Here is a 17341-nt window from a genome sequence, read left to right as displayed (position 1 = left end):
AACTACTTCTGACCTCTGGGGCTGCAGAATTTCTATCCCCAAACAACCACAATGGAAACTGAACTGTCCCTTCACTGGGTGCCCTGTTGTGCTGCTGCCCAGGGTTTGTGCCACTCATGGTGCGGGTGGGCACAGCTGTTGGTGTGCCAAGAACACAACTCCCCCGAGACTCGGGTGGGAGGAAGCACCAGCCTGTTTAATCATCATTCTTGCAATAATAAAAAGTTGATTTAAAAGTTGCCTTTAGCTTCCCTGCTGGCAGCGGGGGTAGTCCAGTGCTGGCAAGAGGTTGATGGCAGCGGCTTGCAAGGAGGAGAGCACGGTGCTCACCCTGACACCAGGGCAGCCGGGCCTTTGGTGGTCCCTGTGGGGCTGAGCTGAGTGGGGCAGTGAGTTCACCTGTCCCCGGCTGGCTACAGCCCCCAGGAGCTTTCCCAGGAACCCATCACAGCCGCTGGGACTGGCCTTACTGAAGTACTTGTGCAGAAGTTCAAGAGGAAGCACAATCCTGCGGTTAAGCCTCGCACCAGAACACGCCGTTCTGGGCACGGCGCCAGCGTGGGGCGGCTGCAGAGGGGGCTCCAGGAGCCTCCTGCACACCAAGCTCCCCGAGCACAGAGGGCTCTGGTGCAGAGCTGGGGCCACAGCGTGCCCAGGGTCCCTCCAGCCCCTCGGCAGCGCTGGACAGGGTGGCTCCAGTTGATGAGCACCAGCAGCAGGACAGAGGAACCGAGGGACGCTCTGACAGCTGAGGTGCCACCAGCACCAGCTGAGGTGCCAGCAGCACCAGCTGAGGTGCCAGCAGCACCAGCTGAGGTGCCAGCAGCACGGCTGACCCTGCCCCACACAACGGAATGCTGTGTTCGAAATTCCCCGAATCCAGATTCAGGGAGTACCTCCTTCACATGCCCACACTCTGCCCCAGCCCCTGCTCCCCCAGCTGGTTCTCGTTTGAAGGGAGAAGGACCAACAGCCCCAAACACACTGCTCTGTACAGAACCACCCCACCCAGGCAGAGCCTGAGCTCAGCGAGCCCCTAAACCACCAGAGTGCCAGCAGGACGCACGACAGCAAAAACACCTGTAAAGACAGAGGAATCCAGCCCTTACAAACTGTCCTAGACTTCTCCTGTCTCCTGAAAGGAACATTTCCATCTCTGGGCACCACAAACACCCAAGCACAGCCTCCTTTCCCACAGGAGAGCTCTTGTAAAGTGATGCCACTTGATCCCACATCACAGCTGGGTGAGAAACAAGGACCTGACACCCTCCCCTCCCGAATCAGTGCTCAGTGCATGCAGTGCCATCCTTTGGCAAAGGCCTCCAGAGGATAAAACAGTGAAAAACCAGAGCACATTTCTTAAAACATGGGAAATGCTGAGAGCAAGAACCTTGGCCTCTCCTCTCACACTCTCACCAACAGGTCCCTGGGATGGGCAGCAGGTCCCAGGCTGCTCAGCCTGCCCTCATGACTTCAGCCCCAGCTGGCTGCCAGCCCAGGCCAACAGCAGCAAAGGAGCAGCCCCAAAACCCTCCCCAGCAGCGCTGGGGCAGGGGCAGGGTGGGAGAGGCACGGCTGGTGAGCTTCACCTCCGTACAGCAGGACTGAAGGGAACAGCGTGTTCCCTGCAGGACAGGGACAGCTCACCATTCCAGTCACAGCTGGCTCACGGAGGTGTCTGACATCTCATAAAAGTGGGAAGTGTCTCCAGTGCTTGGCTCCAGCTCGGTCCCAGCCTGAGCCCAGCTGAGCAGAGGGGTTGGCAGCTGCAGCAGCAGTGCAGCTGCTCGAGACTCAGCTGCCAGTCCAGTGTTGGGAGCTCCCTGCATTCTGCCCCGTTGCCTCCCAGGGGAGCACAGCAAGGCTGGACCAGCTGTTTCACAAAAATCTATATAACAAACAGTAATAAATTGTACAAGGAAGCACCACTTTCCTGAAATTCCTCACAAACTTTCAGTAGAATAGTGAAATTGCACCAGGAACAACCTACAAAGCTGGTTTTATTCTCAGAGCTGAGCTTTATCAAGCCTCAACTGCCAGCTGAAGAAACCCTTCCTGACCCTGTATTTACAACAGCCCTGAGCAGTGGCCACTGCCCACAGGAAGCCCCCTCTGTGCTGCATCTCCCCATCACCTCAGGTACACCAGATTAAACTCTCTGAAAAGGCTGCCTCAAAGCATGAACCCTCCAGCACCTGGCAGAACATTCCCAGCACTGCTCAAGCTACTCAGGGCAATCCAGAGGTTTGGGAAATCCGGCCATAGGACATCTTTCCTTATTTCTAAAGATGGAAGAATGGAACAAGCTTTTCGTAGACAAAGACATTTATTAAAAGTTAGTCTGAAATAAATTCCCCTATTCCCCAGAGATCTCTTCACTGTCCTTGCAGAAACGAAAACCAATCTGAGGAGATGAGTCCTTGAGCAGGGGCCAGAGGCAGGGAGGGCACAGCTGGCACCCCAGGCCCCTCATGGCCGCAATGACAGCGGCAGGGGGGCACAGCTAACCCTCCAGGCCCCTCATGGCCGCAATGCCAGAGGCAGGGAGGGCACAGCTGGCACACCAGGCCCCTCATGGCCGCAATGCCAGAGGCAGGGAGGGCACAGCTGGCACACCAGGCCCCTCATGGCCGCAATGCCAGAGGCAGGGAGGGCACAGCTGGCACACCAGGCCCCTCATGGCTGTGATGCCAGAGGCAGGGAGGGCACAGCTGGCACCCCAGGCCCCTCATAGCTGTGATGCCAGCGGCAGGGAGGGCACAGCTAACCCTCCAGGCCCCTCATGGCCGCAATGCCAGCAGCCATCCGGCGGGGCAGGCTCTTGGCAGCCTGGCGAAACTCCTCTGGCTTGGCCTTCAGCAGAGTCACAATGTTCTGCAGCGTCCGTGAGGGCTGGAGGCCCAGGGCATCCATCACGTTTATGAGATAATCTGCAAAATTAAGGAAAAACGTGTATTTAACTGGCAACAGACACTGTGAAATGAAAGATGTCCCTGTTGCTGGTGACAGAGGGAATCCTGTCACGGAGAGCTCTCACCCACGGGCACCAGCAGGCAGGAGCCAGCGTGGTGCCAGAGCAGCCCGTGGGTGACACCAGCTGTGCCCAGAGCTCACCAATGTCCGTGGCCAGCTGCTTGGTGGAGTGTGGAGTGAGCTGTGGGATCTGCAGGATGACCTCGCAGTACGTCTGCATGGTGGCCCTGGCGATGGAGCCCAGCCAGTAGTCAGCCACGTTGTCCAGCTCGGGCAGCTCATCTCCTGCACACACAGCCCCGTTACTGCCAGCACACAGTCCTGACTGGGTAATAACACCTCAACAGCTGGTTAACAACTGGTTAATAACATCTGAACAGCTAGCTAATAACTGGGTAATAACATCTGAACAGCTAGTTAATAACATCTGAACAGCTAGTTAACAACTGGGTAATAACATCTGAACAGCTAGTTAATAACCGGTTAATAGCATCTGAACTGCTCCTTCCACAGGACATGCAGGCAGTCAGAGTTTATCAGCTGGTTTTGGAGTAATCAAAGCAGTCATGTTCTCTGCCTGGGCTGCACACCACTGACATGAGCTCCAGACCCCAAGACTCCCCGGGATTACCCTCGGTAGGTCACCTCCAGAGGGCTGATGGTGACCAGCTGGGACAGGGCACTGCCTGGCACCTCCTACAGGATCCTCTTCCAGGCGCAGTTTGCAAAGCACGGCAGTGACAAGGATTCACAAGAGGGTTTTTCCAGCCCTAGAGGCACTCTGTGTTCATTAGGGTTTTGAAAATTATCGAGGCATTGCAACATGTAAATGCTTCAAGGTGACATAACAGTAATGCAAAAGCCTGAACTAAAGAGTGTATTTTGGAAGGTTCCAGAAGACTGTAAATACCAAGCTCTATGCCTTCTCCACTGTCTGTGGAAATAACAACACCACACAGAGACTGAAGCCAGCACACCAGGTACACTGCCCACCTGCAGGGAAAGGCACTGGGTGGCTAGTGCTGCTACCTGCAGCAGGATTAGTGACACAGCAGGCAGGGCCAGCCCCCTGGAGCAGGACAGGAGCCAAAACCCAACAGAACTCTTCAGACCCCAAACCACCATTTTAATGAACACCAAACTCACAGAGACCAAGCCAAAGCTTCCAGTTTGAATGAAACAAAATCAAGTTTTACTCATTATTTAGAGGCTCCTCCTGGGTTTCACCAAAGGATTCTTGGAAGAAGCAGTGTGATAGGAAAGGGATCTCCCATGGTTTTGTCACTGTGTCACATCCCACCCGTGTGATGTCAGGATGGGGAAGCTTTCCCCAGACACCCAAGCCTTTGGTCTCACCCTACCTTGCTCTGGGGGGTATGGCAGTTTTCCAGCATGCAATGCCAATTCCAAAGCAGAATCCTCTTGAGTGACAAATGGCTCAAGGTGCAGAGGAAGAGACATAATGTATTGCCCAATCTAGAATAAAAGCACAAAAGCTGAGTCACTGAACAAATGCAAGGCAAGTCCTTTACTACAGAAAAGGTCACCTGCAGTAAATACACCTGAAAGCAGAGAGCTGAGCCTGACAGCCACTCACTCACCTACAAATTGGCTCTCGTGCATCATTACACTTGGTACAAGAAACAGTTTTTCACAAGGTCAGAGAAGCAGTCACTGAAACACTCATGGCAAGAAAGACCTGTACAGAGAACTGCTACTCCAAGCAAATCTTTGCTCTCTGGAGTGTTCCCAGCAATTTGTTTTCTAGAGCAGAAAGACAGCTGAGCTCTCTTACATTGCTGATATACTCCAGAGGGGTCAGGCTGAAGTTTGGCAGGTCATCTGTCAGGGTCTCACCAATGCCACCAGAACTCCAGCCCTGTAAGGCAGAAAGTGCAGGATGAATCAGTGACTTCCCAGAGCACGAAGCCTGTCAGCATTTTAGAAAGGGGTGACCCAAGAACATGAACTGTGACTACCCAAGGGATTCTAGGAAGCAGAACACAGATGGTGGGAAAGCGTTTACCATGTTATCCCTGAGGCCCAAAACACCCACTCTTTTTCTGCCCAACTCCCTGTGGGAAACACGCTCACAAGGGTCAGAAAAGCAACACCTCAAGCAAACACCAGAGCCTTCCAGCAGCTGTGCTGCCAAGGCTGTGGGAGAGGGAAGGGGAACCGTTCCACTGCCTGCAGCTCGTGGCAGAAACACGGCACCAGAGAGGAACGTTCTGAGAGGAGACAGCTGAACAAGCCTGACCCAAGGCCTCCCCCAGGCAAAGCCTGCCTGCGGAGCCCAGCCCGAGCCCAGTGCCCACCTCCATCCTGGGGACCAGCAGCAGCTGCTGTTTGATGCGCAGGAACACGGAGTCGAAGGCCAGCTGGTGGCTCAGCTGGTTCAGGCGCGCCAGGGCCGCGCGCGCCGGCGACAGCAGGTTGTGGTTACTGGTGCCTTTCTCCTGCCACGCACAGAAAAACATTCACCACACAACAGGGGCTGGGCTAACACGCCTGCAGGGGTTCCATGAGGCCATCCCCGTGCAGCAGAGCTTTCCTCTGTGACGGCACAGGCTGTTTCTTTTGGAATGACCTATTCCGAGCAGTTACTCAAGACAGAAACTGCCACTGCTCCCTGAACTGCAGGACAAGGAATCACATTCCAGCCTCCCCAGGCTCTGGCACATGCTGGATACTGAGAAACTTGCAGAGAAGGTGGCAAAACTGCCTTTTACTCCAAGGGCACAACTGATACCCTGCATGGGAATTAAGTTCTACCTGAAGAGTACCTGTGGAACTGGACAGTTTAGTCAAGGTTTAAAGTCAGACACATGACACTGAAGGTGGAACCACAAAAGCTGCAGGTAAACCAAGTGCAGAAGAAATCAAAACATTTTGAGGAAATAAAACTCATAACTTGAATTCACTACTCCATGTGACCAATGATGGCAAACATAGCTTAGATCCACAGGAAGATAACTAAAGCCATTCTACCCCGTTCACAGATCCATGCATGAATGATCCTGCAGAATTCTGTTTCAGACTGGACAGGGCAGCTGAGCCTAAATGGCAGAGAAAGCCTCAGAAGGTGGTGTGTGGGCTCCAGAATTTGAGATGGCTCCAACACAACCTTCCCAATGCTCAGTGTGATAAAATCTCCCTCACCTGAGCTGATAAGGGCTTGTTCACAAAACAGAGCCAGGATCTGGGGAGAGATGGAATGAGTCCAGACTTCCTGGGCTTGGACATTTCATCTCTCTGTGTATCAATGTCCCTGCAGAACACAGCCCATGGAAAGGCTGCAGCCCAGCATGAAAATCATTAGACTGGAGGGGGAATCCAGGTGTCATCTACCCAGCACGGGCCCCAGAGCACACTGTAACTGAGGCACCAGGGCTACCTTCAGAGTGTAAAGTGTTTCCATAAGGCTGGCATACTCGGATGGATTCTCCTTCAAGAGATAATTGTATTCCTGCCAGGGATTTTTTATGGAGCTCTTCTTTTCTGCAGAACTGGTGTCCTGAAAGCCAGAAAAACTGCAAGGGCTGTAGGAGTCTGAGAGATACTTCCCAGCAGTTGACAAAATCCTGAAAACAAGTACACAAAAGTCACCAGCAGAACCCTCTGGACTTCTCAGTCCTGTCCTCATGCTGGCCCAAGGACCAGCACTGCCCTTGAGTGACTTCAAGGGAGAGCATTCAGTGACAGAGAACTGAGCCAGTCCTCTCATCCACTGTGCAGCTCACCAGCTGCAGAAGGGCTGGCAGAACAGGGGGGTTTGTGCTCTGGGAACACGAGGGCAGAGGGGCCCCACTGAGCACGGCACGCTGGGCTCCTCTCCAGTGACACCGAGCACTTCAAGGAACCACAGCCTGGGCAGTGCACTGCTTACAACAAGGAGCAGCAGGATCCACGTGCTGCCTGTGCCTGCACTCCTCAGGTTACAGGGAGCCCATCAGCTGAGGCACACCTACACATTGCAGCACGTGATTCATGCCCCATGGCACAAGGATCTTGCCAATTTGATCTGGTGGAAAATTCCTTCCTGAGCCCCATCTGGCAGCCCACTGGTGGCCAGCCAGGAATCCAAGGAAAAGGATTCTTGGGACTGCCTCAGGGAACACGACTGGGCAGAACAGTCTGTGCCCCATCTCTGACATGTCAAAGCATGGGGAAGGGGAATCAGTGGTGCCTTTCCCTCCATGGTCTATGCAACCAAAGCACCTTGGGGTTTGTTTTCTTTCAACTTGGTTCCTACATTGGCAGCTCTGAATTAAGGTCACCAGTGCCCACCTGTTGGCCAGCTGCTGCTCAAAGTCTCCACACTGGCGAAGGAGCTCACCACAAATGGAAATTATCCTGGGAAAGAGCAAGACAAAAACACACCGTGAGATTTGAGGCAGACAATGCCAGACCCCTCTCAGAGAACCCATCTCAGACCCATGTCAAGTAGTTATGAAAGCCATAACCAAACCACAGCCCATACATCAGTCAAGAGTGAATCAGGTGATAAACTCTGCATCCATTTGATAACACTGAATATTTTGCCCAATGGCCTCATCCATACGCCACCTCTTGTCATCATGGGGAAGGCCAGCTCAGTGTCACTGGGAAATATTCTAAGAGCTGCTAACATTACAAGTGACATGAGATGCAGCCTTGCTCCAGGCAGGGTGGGGAGCCCCAGAGCCCTCCCCGTGCCAGGAGCAACCTGAAACCCTTGACTGACACTGGTGCTCCCTGCAGCACAGCGAGCTCAGCCCTGTGCTCTGTGCTGAGAACTTGTGTAAACTGACCCCAAGTAGTTCCCTTTCAGCTTTGATACAAAAATCAGCTCTGAGCCAGACAGAAACACCCAAACCCTTTACCGGACAGAGTTCTGGAACGCAGTCCAGTCCTCCTGGAACAGGGACTCTGCCAGGACATCATCCAGTTTACATTTCTTTCGTATAGACTGCAGTGTGTTTGTGAAGTCAGACGTGTACCTGCAGTGAGAAAAGGAGCAGAGAGAAGCACCAGCATAAGAGCACAGGCTGGAGAGCAGCACGAAGACAAGTCCTGTGATTTGCTCAGTCAGTCCCCTGCAAGGGCCAAACAAGAGCCAGAAACACTAAAAGGAGTACTGAAGAGACACTCTGGCTCCACTCCAAAGAGGAGGAACTGATCAGCCACAGCCCACTATAGCCTAGACCAGAAGACAAGGAGCAGGAAAGATGCTGCCTGTGGATTACCAGGAGCTCTCCCCGCCCGTGAGAAGGAAGGAGTAAGACATTTCAGTTACCACTGCACTGACCATCTCCTAGGAAAGACCAGGAAAACTTTATACAGCTCCTGCTACTCCAACATCCCTTGGCCCTTACTCCAGGAACATGGTGACAACAATCTCATGAATTTGTTTTCTCAGCTACTCCCCAGATGAGAACACGGATAAAGAGAAGAACATTCTGTTTTCCACCCACCCCCATTTTCTTTTTAATAATGCCCATAAGCTGGAGGCAGGTACATTGCTCTCTAATTGCCTATAAAGAAGGTGAGATCAGAGACTTGTGCTTTCCTCTTCCCCCTTCCTAAAGGGCAGCAATACCTGATTCATACCTTGTAAGCAGCTCTTGCAGCATCGTGAAGGAATAAGGAGTAAATCAGTACAGGAATAGGAAAGTGATACTTTAAAACAAGAACTAAGAGTGAATCTCACTCTGTGGGGTATCTCAGACTTACAGGCAGATCCTGAATGTGAGGTCACTTGTCCCAGTGACTGTGTATTCACAGAATCACTAAGGTTGGAAAAGACCTCCAAGAGGACCAAGTTCAACCTCCAGACTTATCTCCCCACTAAGATCTACTTTCATCAGCCTAATTTGCCTTATTTTGTTTTGGGAAACATTTTCTCCTTCAAAAGTATTTATTAAAAATGAAACCCCCCCCCAACCAGAACTGGAAACAGCTGGCAAGCCTCTGATGTAGCCATAAAACCTTCAATTTTTCCTCTAGAAAGCAGCCTGTGCTCGAATGAAGCAGCAAGGGGGATGCTGGTCACTCATGCTACAGTCAGAGACGCTTTCTGCTCTCAGCCATTTTCCATAAACTACCAAGTCCTTGGCCACAAACTGCACGCTCACAACTCGCTCAGGATAAACGGAGCAGTACCTAAAGGCACCTTACTTGGAGAAGAGGGCCTTCAGGGCCTTCAGCAGCCCACACACCCCCAGGCCATCCGTGAGCTTGACGCAGCTGTCGATGGCTCCGGCCGCCAGCATGAAGAGCTTGTTGACTGAGTGGCTCAGCTCCTGGACACAATCAATCACCTCCCAGTGCTCCTAAATAACAACAAAGCTGAGCCTGGCTCTTCTTCCAGGCAATAGAGAAAACATCTTGTGTAACACAGCGCTCCCTGGTATCCTCCTTTCCTGTGAAACTCCTAAGGCAGAACCAGGCTGGTGGTCCCACCCTCCTGCCCACGGACTGCAACAACAGCCAGGCTGCCAACCCTGTGCTCCCCAGCTCCTCAGGGAAAAACAGGTCTGCCAACAGCAGAATCCTCTACAAATGAGAAATATAACCAAAAAGGAGAGGGGCAAAGAGAGCAGTAACTGTGACAAAGACCCCTGTGTTTAGTGGAAGCTTCAGCCTCTCCCAGGACAGCTGAGCAAAGACTGGTACATTACCAAGGGCACTGCACTGATCTGGATGAGGAGATTCTCTTCTTCCAGGTCTCCATACTCGAGCTGATAGGGCTTGTAGGGAGCATACACCACTTCCACGAGCTCCATCACTTTCACCAGGTTCTGCTCCTCTACAAAGAATCACATGTTTAGTCTACAGAGAGATGAATATGCTACTAAAAGCCTCATTTCAAGCTACTAAAGTATGCTGCCTGCACAGGCTTGGAATGCTGCCCAACAGCTTCAATCTCAACTACATAGATTGGGTTTTTTTATTTTTTTAGAAACAAGATTATTATCTCTACCTGCTTCCTAAAATCAAGATGTTCTAACTCAACAAGTGTCTCAAGAAAATTAGCACTCACTGACCCAAAACAGCCTGGGTGACAAAAATCTATCAAACATTCCAACCTACAGCAGAAGAATTGAAACCAGCTGAGAAGTGAAACACATTACTCCCACGGCGTCAAACAGGGGCAATCCTCATTTATCAGAAAGCCTAGTTCACACTTGAAATAATTGACACTAATTCAATTCATTCAGCATCACTGTGCCAGTGTTCATCATCCAGAGCTGAACATGAAGCACAAACTCAGCCTCTCAGTGCCATGCCTGAGCAGGGAGCTGCCAACCCAAACACAAAGCAGGGCTGAATGATTGTTGCCCAAATCAGAACTGGACACCAGCTGTTCTCACAAAGCTCTGCCAAACTCAAACCTGCAGCCAACCAAAATTACTTTGAACCCTGGCTATCAGCAGAGACTTTCACACCCCAAGGACAGGAAAGCAGTGGAGCAGTCTGTCCAAAGCCAGCACTGCCTCTGCTTGGACACTTTCGAGACCAGACTGAACAGCATCCCAAGCACCAGTCTGAGCAGGAGACTGAGACTGGACCAGATCATCTCCCAAGGTCCCTTCCAAACTGAATTATCCAGTGAATCACAGCTGAGCCCTCCCCTCACACACAGGCAGGAACTGGTTTCAGTCTCCTCAGCTGAGTCACCTGGCCTTTCCATTCTTGAGATATTTTTTTCTCAAACGTCTTACCCCACACTAAAAGAGACAGAAGTAAAGGCTTAGGGTGTTTTTTTAAACACATTCAGATAACAATTTAACAGTGGTCTTCCTATTTCATCATCTTCTACAAACTGGCATTATTTTTCCAAGTCCTTTTTAATAATTTCTATAATGAACCATAAATTAAGCTAGAAAATGACTGATGTGTATGCAACCAGCCTGACAACAGACACAGTCACACTCCCTGACATTGCCCAGCAATCATAATTTACAGGATCAAGAAAGAATCTGGGTTTAGACACTCAAGACAATGTTATGAGGAACCAAACACAGGAAGCACAGCATCAGAAATGCTCCATTAGCCTTCATTTTGGATTTTCCCACAGCCAGTCTTTGAAGCAGCCCCACCAAATTCATAAGGGTCTATAAATAGCCCACAGCTCCAGTCAGGCGTGAACCTGTGCAAACAGCACCTTGCTGCTGCCTGGTTTGCAGGGATCACTCAGCAGTCATGACCAGAATGACAAATGTCCCAGGGAGGGGAAAGCACGGGGCAGATTTGGAAACAAACACTGAAGATGCTGCTGGGAAAAAACTACCAACAGTCCAGAAAAAACACTGGGCATTGTCACTTGATTAAACCCTAAGCCAGTAGCAACCGAAAAACTACGAAAACAAATACAAGCATCCAATGGATGCAGCCTTCGAGCAGGTTTTCTCTTGTTTAGTGAGGTGTGATAATTCCAGGAAACTCCTCAACTTCTCTGCTTTGTCATCTCTCACAATGGGTCTCGCTGCCTCCCTGGAGACATTTCCTTGTCTGGGAGACAGAAGAAACAGTAAATCTTGTAAAAGGAGAAGTGCTAAACGCTATTTACCCTGCAGAGCCAGCCCAGGACAGGGCTGCTTCAGGAAACTCAGTGTTGTGTCAACAGCTCAGGTGTAAGATACACACACAAACACAAAGGTGCAAGTGCCCTGGAACTGGGCATTGCTTAGAAGAGAAACTCCCTCCCTCCACCTAAAACCAAACAAAATCCCTCAATGGGGCTGCACAAAGGGGACAGCATGGAATGACAGTTCAGAGGCAGAGCCTTACTGAGGTTTGGCAGCATGGCGACCTCCAGCCCCCTGGCAAAGTGGACGGTGGCATCGTGGAGCTCCAGCAGCTGGGTCAGCTTGGCGTCCTGGCCCGTCCTGTCCATGGCAGTGCTGAGGCACACAGGGATGGAAGGCACCAGAGCTCCCAGGGTTTGAATCAGCAGCACAGTCACGATTTCGTGGGGGTTCCTGAAAACCTGCGGCAGCAGAACAGCTACTGGCAAAAGCACATCAGGAACACACAGCAGCAGAGAGCAGCAGGCAGCTTCCACACCTGGAACACCCCACAAGGGGTGAAGAACCCAGAAGTGCTCAGCTCAGGCTGCAAGAGCCACGCTGACCCACACACAGGACAGCCTGACTGCAAGTCTAGGGCAGTACACAGAGTACAGCCACCAAGAAACTAGAAGGCAGGCACAGGTCAAAAACTGAATTCAGAAGAACACGGGCACTACAGTGATTCAAAAGACACCTGGCAGAAGAGGGCATTTGAAACAGAGCACTCAAGTTTACACAGGTGTGTTGGGAAACAACATGAATCAGTAATATATGAAGAAATAGGACTATATCACAAGCCAAATTACTGGTCAGATAGGCAGAAGTCAGTAGTGGAAAGGCTAGAAAGTCTGTAATCAGCTGAGAATCAGCCACTCCACTAGCATGAAAATTTTTACAGCCTTCACTGTGACTTTTTCATCAGGTATTCTGCTCATTTGCTTTGAAAGCTGGGTTTACCATCAAAAAGGTACCAGAGTTTTTCAGAAAGCAGAAGCAACACAGGAGATTGAGTGACATGAGCCGTGCCCCACGTGCCATTTCTCACAATCCCCAGTTCAAAGAATATCTGCTAAAATGTAACCTGACATCTGACCTGTAAGTCACATCGAACCATTAGGCAGAAAAAATACATTTCAAGGAAACACTGAGCTCCTCTGCAGCACAGGCCCTGCACTGACACTGGCTTTGTCACATGAAGATAAGAATCTCTTACCCTTCATGGATGAAAAGCTCTTCAACAATATGAACTTATTTCTTCATTTCACCAAAGGACAAAACCTTTTTTTGATCCTACATTATTCTTGGCAGGGAAAACAAGCACACAGACTCCAAGGGGTGACAGCAGAAGCCCTCAGATATCTTACACAGAGCAATATGCATCAGTCCAGCGTGACCTTGAGGGCTTCCTCCAGGCCAAGTGATAAAGCAATTCAGGCATTTCAAATGTCTTGCAACAGAACACATTTACAACACCAACAAATTAGTTTTAACTTAAGATACAGATGAAAGTGATAGAGCAGCTTTAATGCCAATAACACGGCAACCTTGCTGCTGGTGGAACAGCAGAGCTCAAATCCTGTCTGCAAGGGCTGGACCAGGGGCAGCGAGTGGGCTGCAAATCCCAACCTGCACCATCAGGCCCACAGTGTAACTCAGGGCGAGCAGCCACGAGCTCCTCAAGGCTTTGTGGGAATTCAGAGGGTGCCCAGCCCTGTCCTCTCTGCCCCTGCAGCAGCAGAGCCTGTCACAGTACCTGTGCTGCCCACTGGAGCTGGGCGTGCCAGGTCCCCAGGAGGGTGTCGTACAGCTCGGTCAGCTGGCGATCCAAGCTCAAGTCACTCTGGCAAAGCTCCTGCCACACGGCCACCAGCTGCACCTGATGGGGAACAGAACCATCTGAGAAGACAACTGACAGGCCACGGGTCCTGCTTTTGTTATGCCAGACCCAGCACTCCCCATGCACAGCACTTCTGCCAAAACACGAGGCTCCCCCGTGCGCCCCTCTCCCTGTTTCAGCACAACATATAATTCAGCACCACAGAAGGAAAAGACTTTCAGCTTCTTAGTGATTCAAAGATTTAATTAACATTGGTATTTTACTCATAAAATGAGATTGCAACTGATACCCCCACATAATAGTTGAAATACTTGGCAAGCCCCAGCCTTGAACTTAATCCTCAAAAGTCACAGTCATGTGAGAAATTTGAAGCTCAGGTTATGGCTACAGAACTGTCTGGAATTCCAACTTTTAATCTTACCTGAAAAGAGTTTACAGAAGTCAGCAGCTGGCAAGTTGCAGTAATAAAGTTACTGCTGACATGGCCACATCCCCAGCAAAGCAAAGCAAAACCATGAGGCACAGAGAAATGAAGCAGAGCACACACAGCCTGTGTCTGCTGCAGGAAGGGACAAGGACCCGAGGGGAGAATTACTCCTGCAACACGGGGACTAACCAAAGCTGGTCAGAGCCAGCAAGAGAAGGCACAGAAGGAAACACAGAGGAGCAGGTGCCATCCCCCAGCACAGCACAGCTGAGATCCGTGGGGCAGCAGCTCCCTCTGCAGTCAGAGCCCAGCAGGAATGGACTGCTACTCCTCCACGTTAAACGTTACCACAACACTTACCTTGTGGCACTTGTAATAATAGGCAAGAAGCTGGGGCATCCGATCAATTTCTGTGAAGACTTTGACAAACATTTTTGCCTGATCTAAACAAAACGAAATAACAGGCATCAGGATCAGCCCCAAAGCTGAGGGTGAGACACCAGTCTGAGAAAGAGCTCCTCTTCTAAGGGAGCAGGCACAATGGTCTACACAGAAAGAGACAACTTCATCTTCCTTTGCTTATCTTCTCAAAGAGGAGCAGAACTGCCTGAAACCCACCCTCAAACAAGATCAGACAGCAGACACACTTTACACTTTACACAATTCACACTTGTGAATTTAACTTCCTAACCAGCACATTGTGCTAACACATCCTGTATTAAAGCCAGAGCATTTCCTAGAAGGAAATAATTAGCTTATAGAAACAAGCCAGCACTCACAAACCTAAAGCATACCCAACAAAGGCCTCAGCTTTGCTTTCGCCTGTCCTCAAAACGATACCTGTGCCTCAGACTGCTCATGGCACAGCTGCTCCTGCACAGGGCTTAGAAACACAGCTTCCTCAAAAGTCTGGTTTGTACCCCATAGCCCCAGATCCCTCCGGGACCTCGAGGGCACAGAGATGAGTGTCAACAACTACTTTTCAGAAGCACTGACAGCAGCACAGAGAAGGAATAGCACAAAGAACTGTCCAAAAATACCAATTTTCTAAGGAGAATTTGCAAAGCTGCTTTTACAAAGCAGTAGGAAGTCAGAATGCTTCCAAACAAACTTCCTTCCTGATTACACCAATAACACCATGATAACAGAGAGCCAAGGCCCTTCTGCTTCTTTGAGCAGTACCTCCATCTCACACATCCTCGAGGCCCATAAAATCCTGCAATCTTCTCATTTCCTGCAGCGGCCACCGGTACCCCAAACCACAGGAAAATCAAAGCAGCACTGGCCTGCGGGCACCTGCAGAGCCCAGAACATTCCAGGGCACCTGCTCCACCAGGAGAAGCTCAGGAGCCAGTGCCAGGAGCCTTCAGGACACCAACTCTCCACCCAAACTGTTTTAAAGACCATAAACCCAGAGCTGGCCGTAAACGATACCAGGAGCTACTGACCTACAGACTGGGAGTTAAAAGCAGCAACAATCTGAGGGCTGGCCATGGCCTCCAGGCGGTTCTTCAGTGCCTCCAGGTGCACACACTTCTCTGAGTAATCCGGCGTGTCCACCAGCATGGCCAGGCTGCTCTGCATGCTCGTCAGCTTGGCTGAGATCAGGGACACGTCCTGCCAGCAGGGAAAGGCAGCCTGTTACCAAGGGCAGCCTCAGACAGCACCAGCACCAGGGATGTGTTTCACAGTCGCCTCAAAACCCGACTTTTAAACACAGCTCCGGAAAAGCTGGAGGCACAAATACCAAATAATTCAGTACTTACCTGTGTTTTAAGAGTCTCTTCAATGTCTGCACTTAGTGTGCTCCATTTGTCTGCCTCCTGAAGCGACTCGGCAGCCAACTGCATCCTGGACTTCACCCGGTCAATCTCTACCAGGACCTGAAGAAAAAACAACACCACGTTCCCCTCTGAAACAAAACGTGGCTCTCACAGGTGCTTGGGAGTTATCTCCTGCCTAAATTTTAAAAACAAAAAGGTATGGAAAGATTATATTACTACAAGAAGACGGAATGGTTTGAAGGAGCTAGAGATGTAAAATCATCTTTCAAAGTCAAGTAACAGGTTAGTTTGAATTCTGGTCTTGCTCTTTTAGTACCCACTTTGCCAGAAAATGCTCTGCACCCCAGCAGAAAGCAGGGTCCCCAGCCAGGTACCAGCAGCACTGAACCTGAGCAGCTGTTCCTCAGGACAGGCAGACTGCACAGCTCTGGGTCACACCCACCTTTGCACTGCTGATGTTAAAAGAAGTGGCTTTGCCTATCTTAACTTCACAAGATTATTTCATGTGAGCAACTCTGTAACTTTTAGAATTTCACATGTCGCAGATGAACGCTAAGAACTGACCTGCATGGACTGAGCTGTGTCTTCTTCAAACTTCTTTATATCCTCTTTCACAAGGATCATCTGCTCCTTCAGGAATGTTGCCTCCTGTTTCAGGACCTCCACTTCCCGGAGGACTCTGGGCATGTTCTGGAGAGCATGATGGCTTGTTTCTGCAGCAACACAGAGCAGTCAGTGAGGAGGGGTGACAGCCCTTGCAGGAGCAGGCAGTATTTCAATAATCTTATCTAATCTTTAGCACTTGAAAAAACCCAACGCTAAAAAACACAACAAAGCATCAAACAACAAATCTTCAGCTGTATCTTTAAACTTTTAAGTATATATTTTATCATGGGATCATTTAGGTTCAAAAAAGACCCCTGAGACCATCGAGTCCAACTGTTCCCAACAGTCCAGCCCCGTTCCCTCTGCACTGCCAAGGCCAGCACCAACTCATGTCCCCAAGTGCCACATGCACACGGCTTTTTAATCCTTCCAGGGACTCCTACACTGCCCTGGGCAGCCAGTGCCAGGGCTGGGCAACCCTTCTGGAGAAGACATTTACCCTGCTACCCCATCTAACGCAGCACTGGCAGCAGCTGCAGTTTCCCAGATGTGTTGGTGAATAGCTGCGAGACCCGGGATGGGGATCCTCAGTCTCGGGCCAGGCCGGGATCGCTGGGGCGGCCTGCACCGGCCTGGCAGTGTGCCGGGGGAAGGGGCAGGCGTGGGGACACAGGAGCACCCGGGCGGAGCCGAACCGGGGCCGCCACGCCCGGCCCGGCCCGGCCCGAGCCACGGACCACGGACCACGGACCACGCCCGCCCGGTGGGGCCCGAGCCGAGCCCGCCTGACCCGAGCCCGACCCGGCCCGAGCCGAGCCCGCCCGGCGCGCACCTTCCACGGCGTTGTTGACCTCCTGGATGAAGAGCTGCAGCTTCATCACCAGCGTGGCGGCGTGCGCGTCCACCTTGCCCGGGGCCTCCTGCTGCACGGCGCGGAACGCCGCGTTCACCCAGCCCTTCACCTCGAACTCGTCCGACAGGAACCGCGAAAAGTCCATCGCGGGGACAGCGGGGGGACAGCGGGGGACACCGGGGGACACCCCCGGCGGCTGCGGCCCGGCCCCGCCGCGCACCCGGAAACGCGGCCCGCTCCCGGGGCGGTCCCGGGGCGGTTCTCCGGGCGGTCCCGGGGCGGTCCCGAGGCGGGCTCGGGGCGGTT

At 51.5% G+C, this 17341-nt stretch overlaps 1 protein-coding gene across 1 annotated transcript; it reads right to left on the bottom strand.

Annotated features, from left to right (window-relative positions):
- Window positions 1-2572: 2572 nt before the first annotated feature.
- Window positions 2573-17306, bottom strand: COG7 (component of oligomeric golgi complex 7). The gene is made up of 17 exons (XM_038151697.1): window positions 17015-17306; window positions 16141-16289; window positions 15559-15675; window positions 15241-15409; window positions 14153-14235; window positions 13282-13404; window positions 11749-11947; window positions 9636-9763; window positions 9133-9287; window positions 7839-7955; window positions 7264-7329; window positions 6371-6557; window positions 5292-5432; window positions 4769-4852; window positions 4335-4449; window positions 3115-3258; window positions 2573-2930 (listed from the first exon to the last, which is right to left on the bottom strand). The coding sequence occupies exons 1-17, from the start codon at window positions 17178-17180 to the stop codon at window positions 2764-2766; spliced, it is 2310 nt and encodes a 769-aa protein (XP_038007625.1). The 5' UTR covers window positions 17181-17306; the 3' UTR covers window positions 2573-2763.
- Window positions 17307-17341: the final 35 nt, after the last annotated feature.

The sequence above is a fragment of the Motacilla alba genome, chromosome 14, assembly GCF_015832195.1.
Source record: "Motacilla alba alba isolate MOTALB_02 chromosome 14, Motacilla_alba_V1.0_pri, whole genome shotgun sequence".
Lineage (NCBI taxonomy): Eukaryota > Metazoa > Chordata > Aves > Passeriformes > Motacillidae > Motacilla > Motacilla alba.
This window is presented reverse-complemented; position numbering and strand designations above follow the sequence as displayed.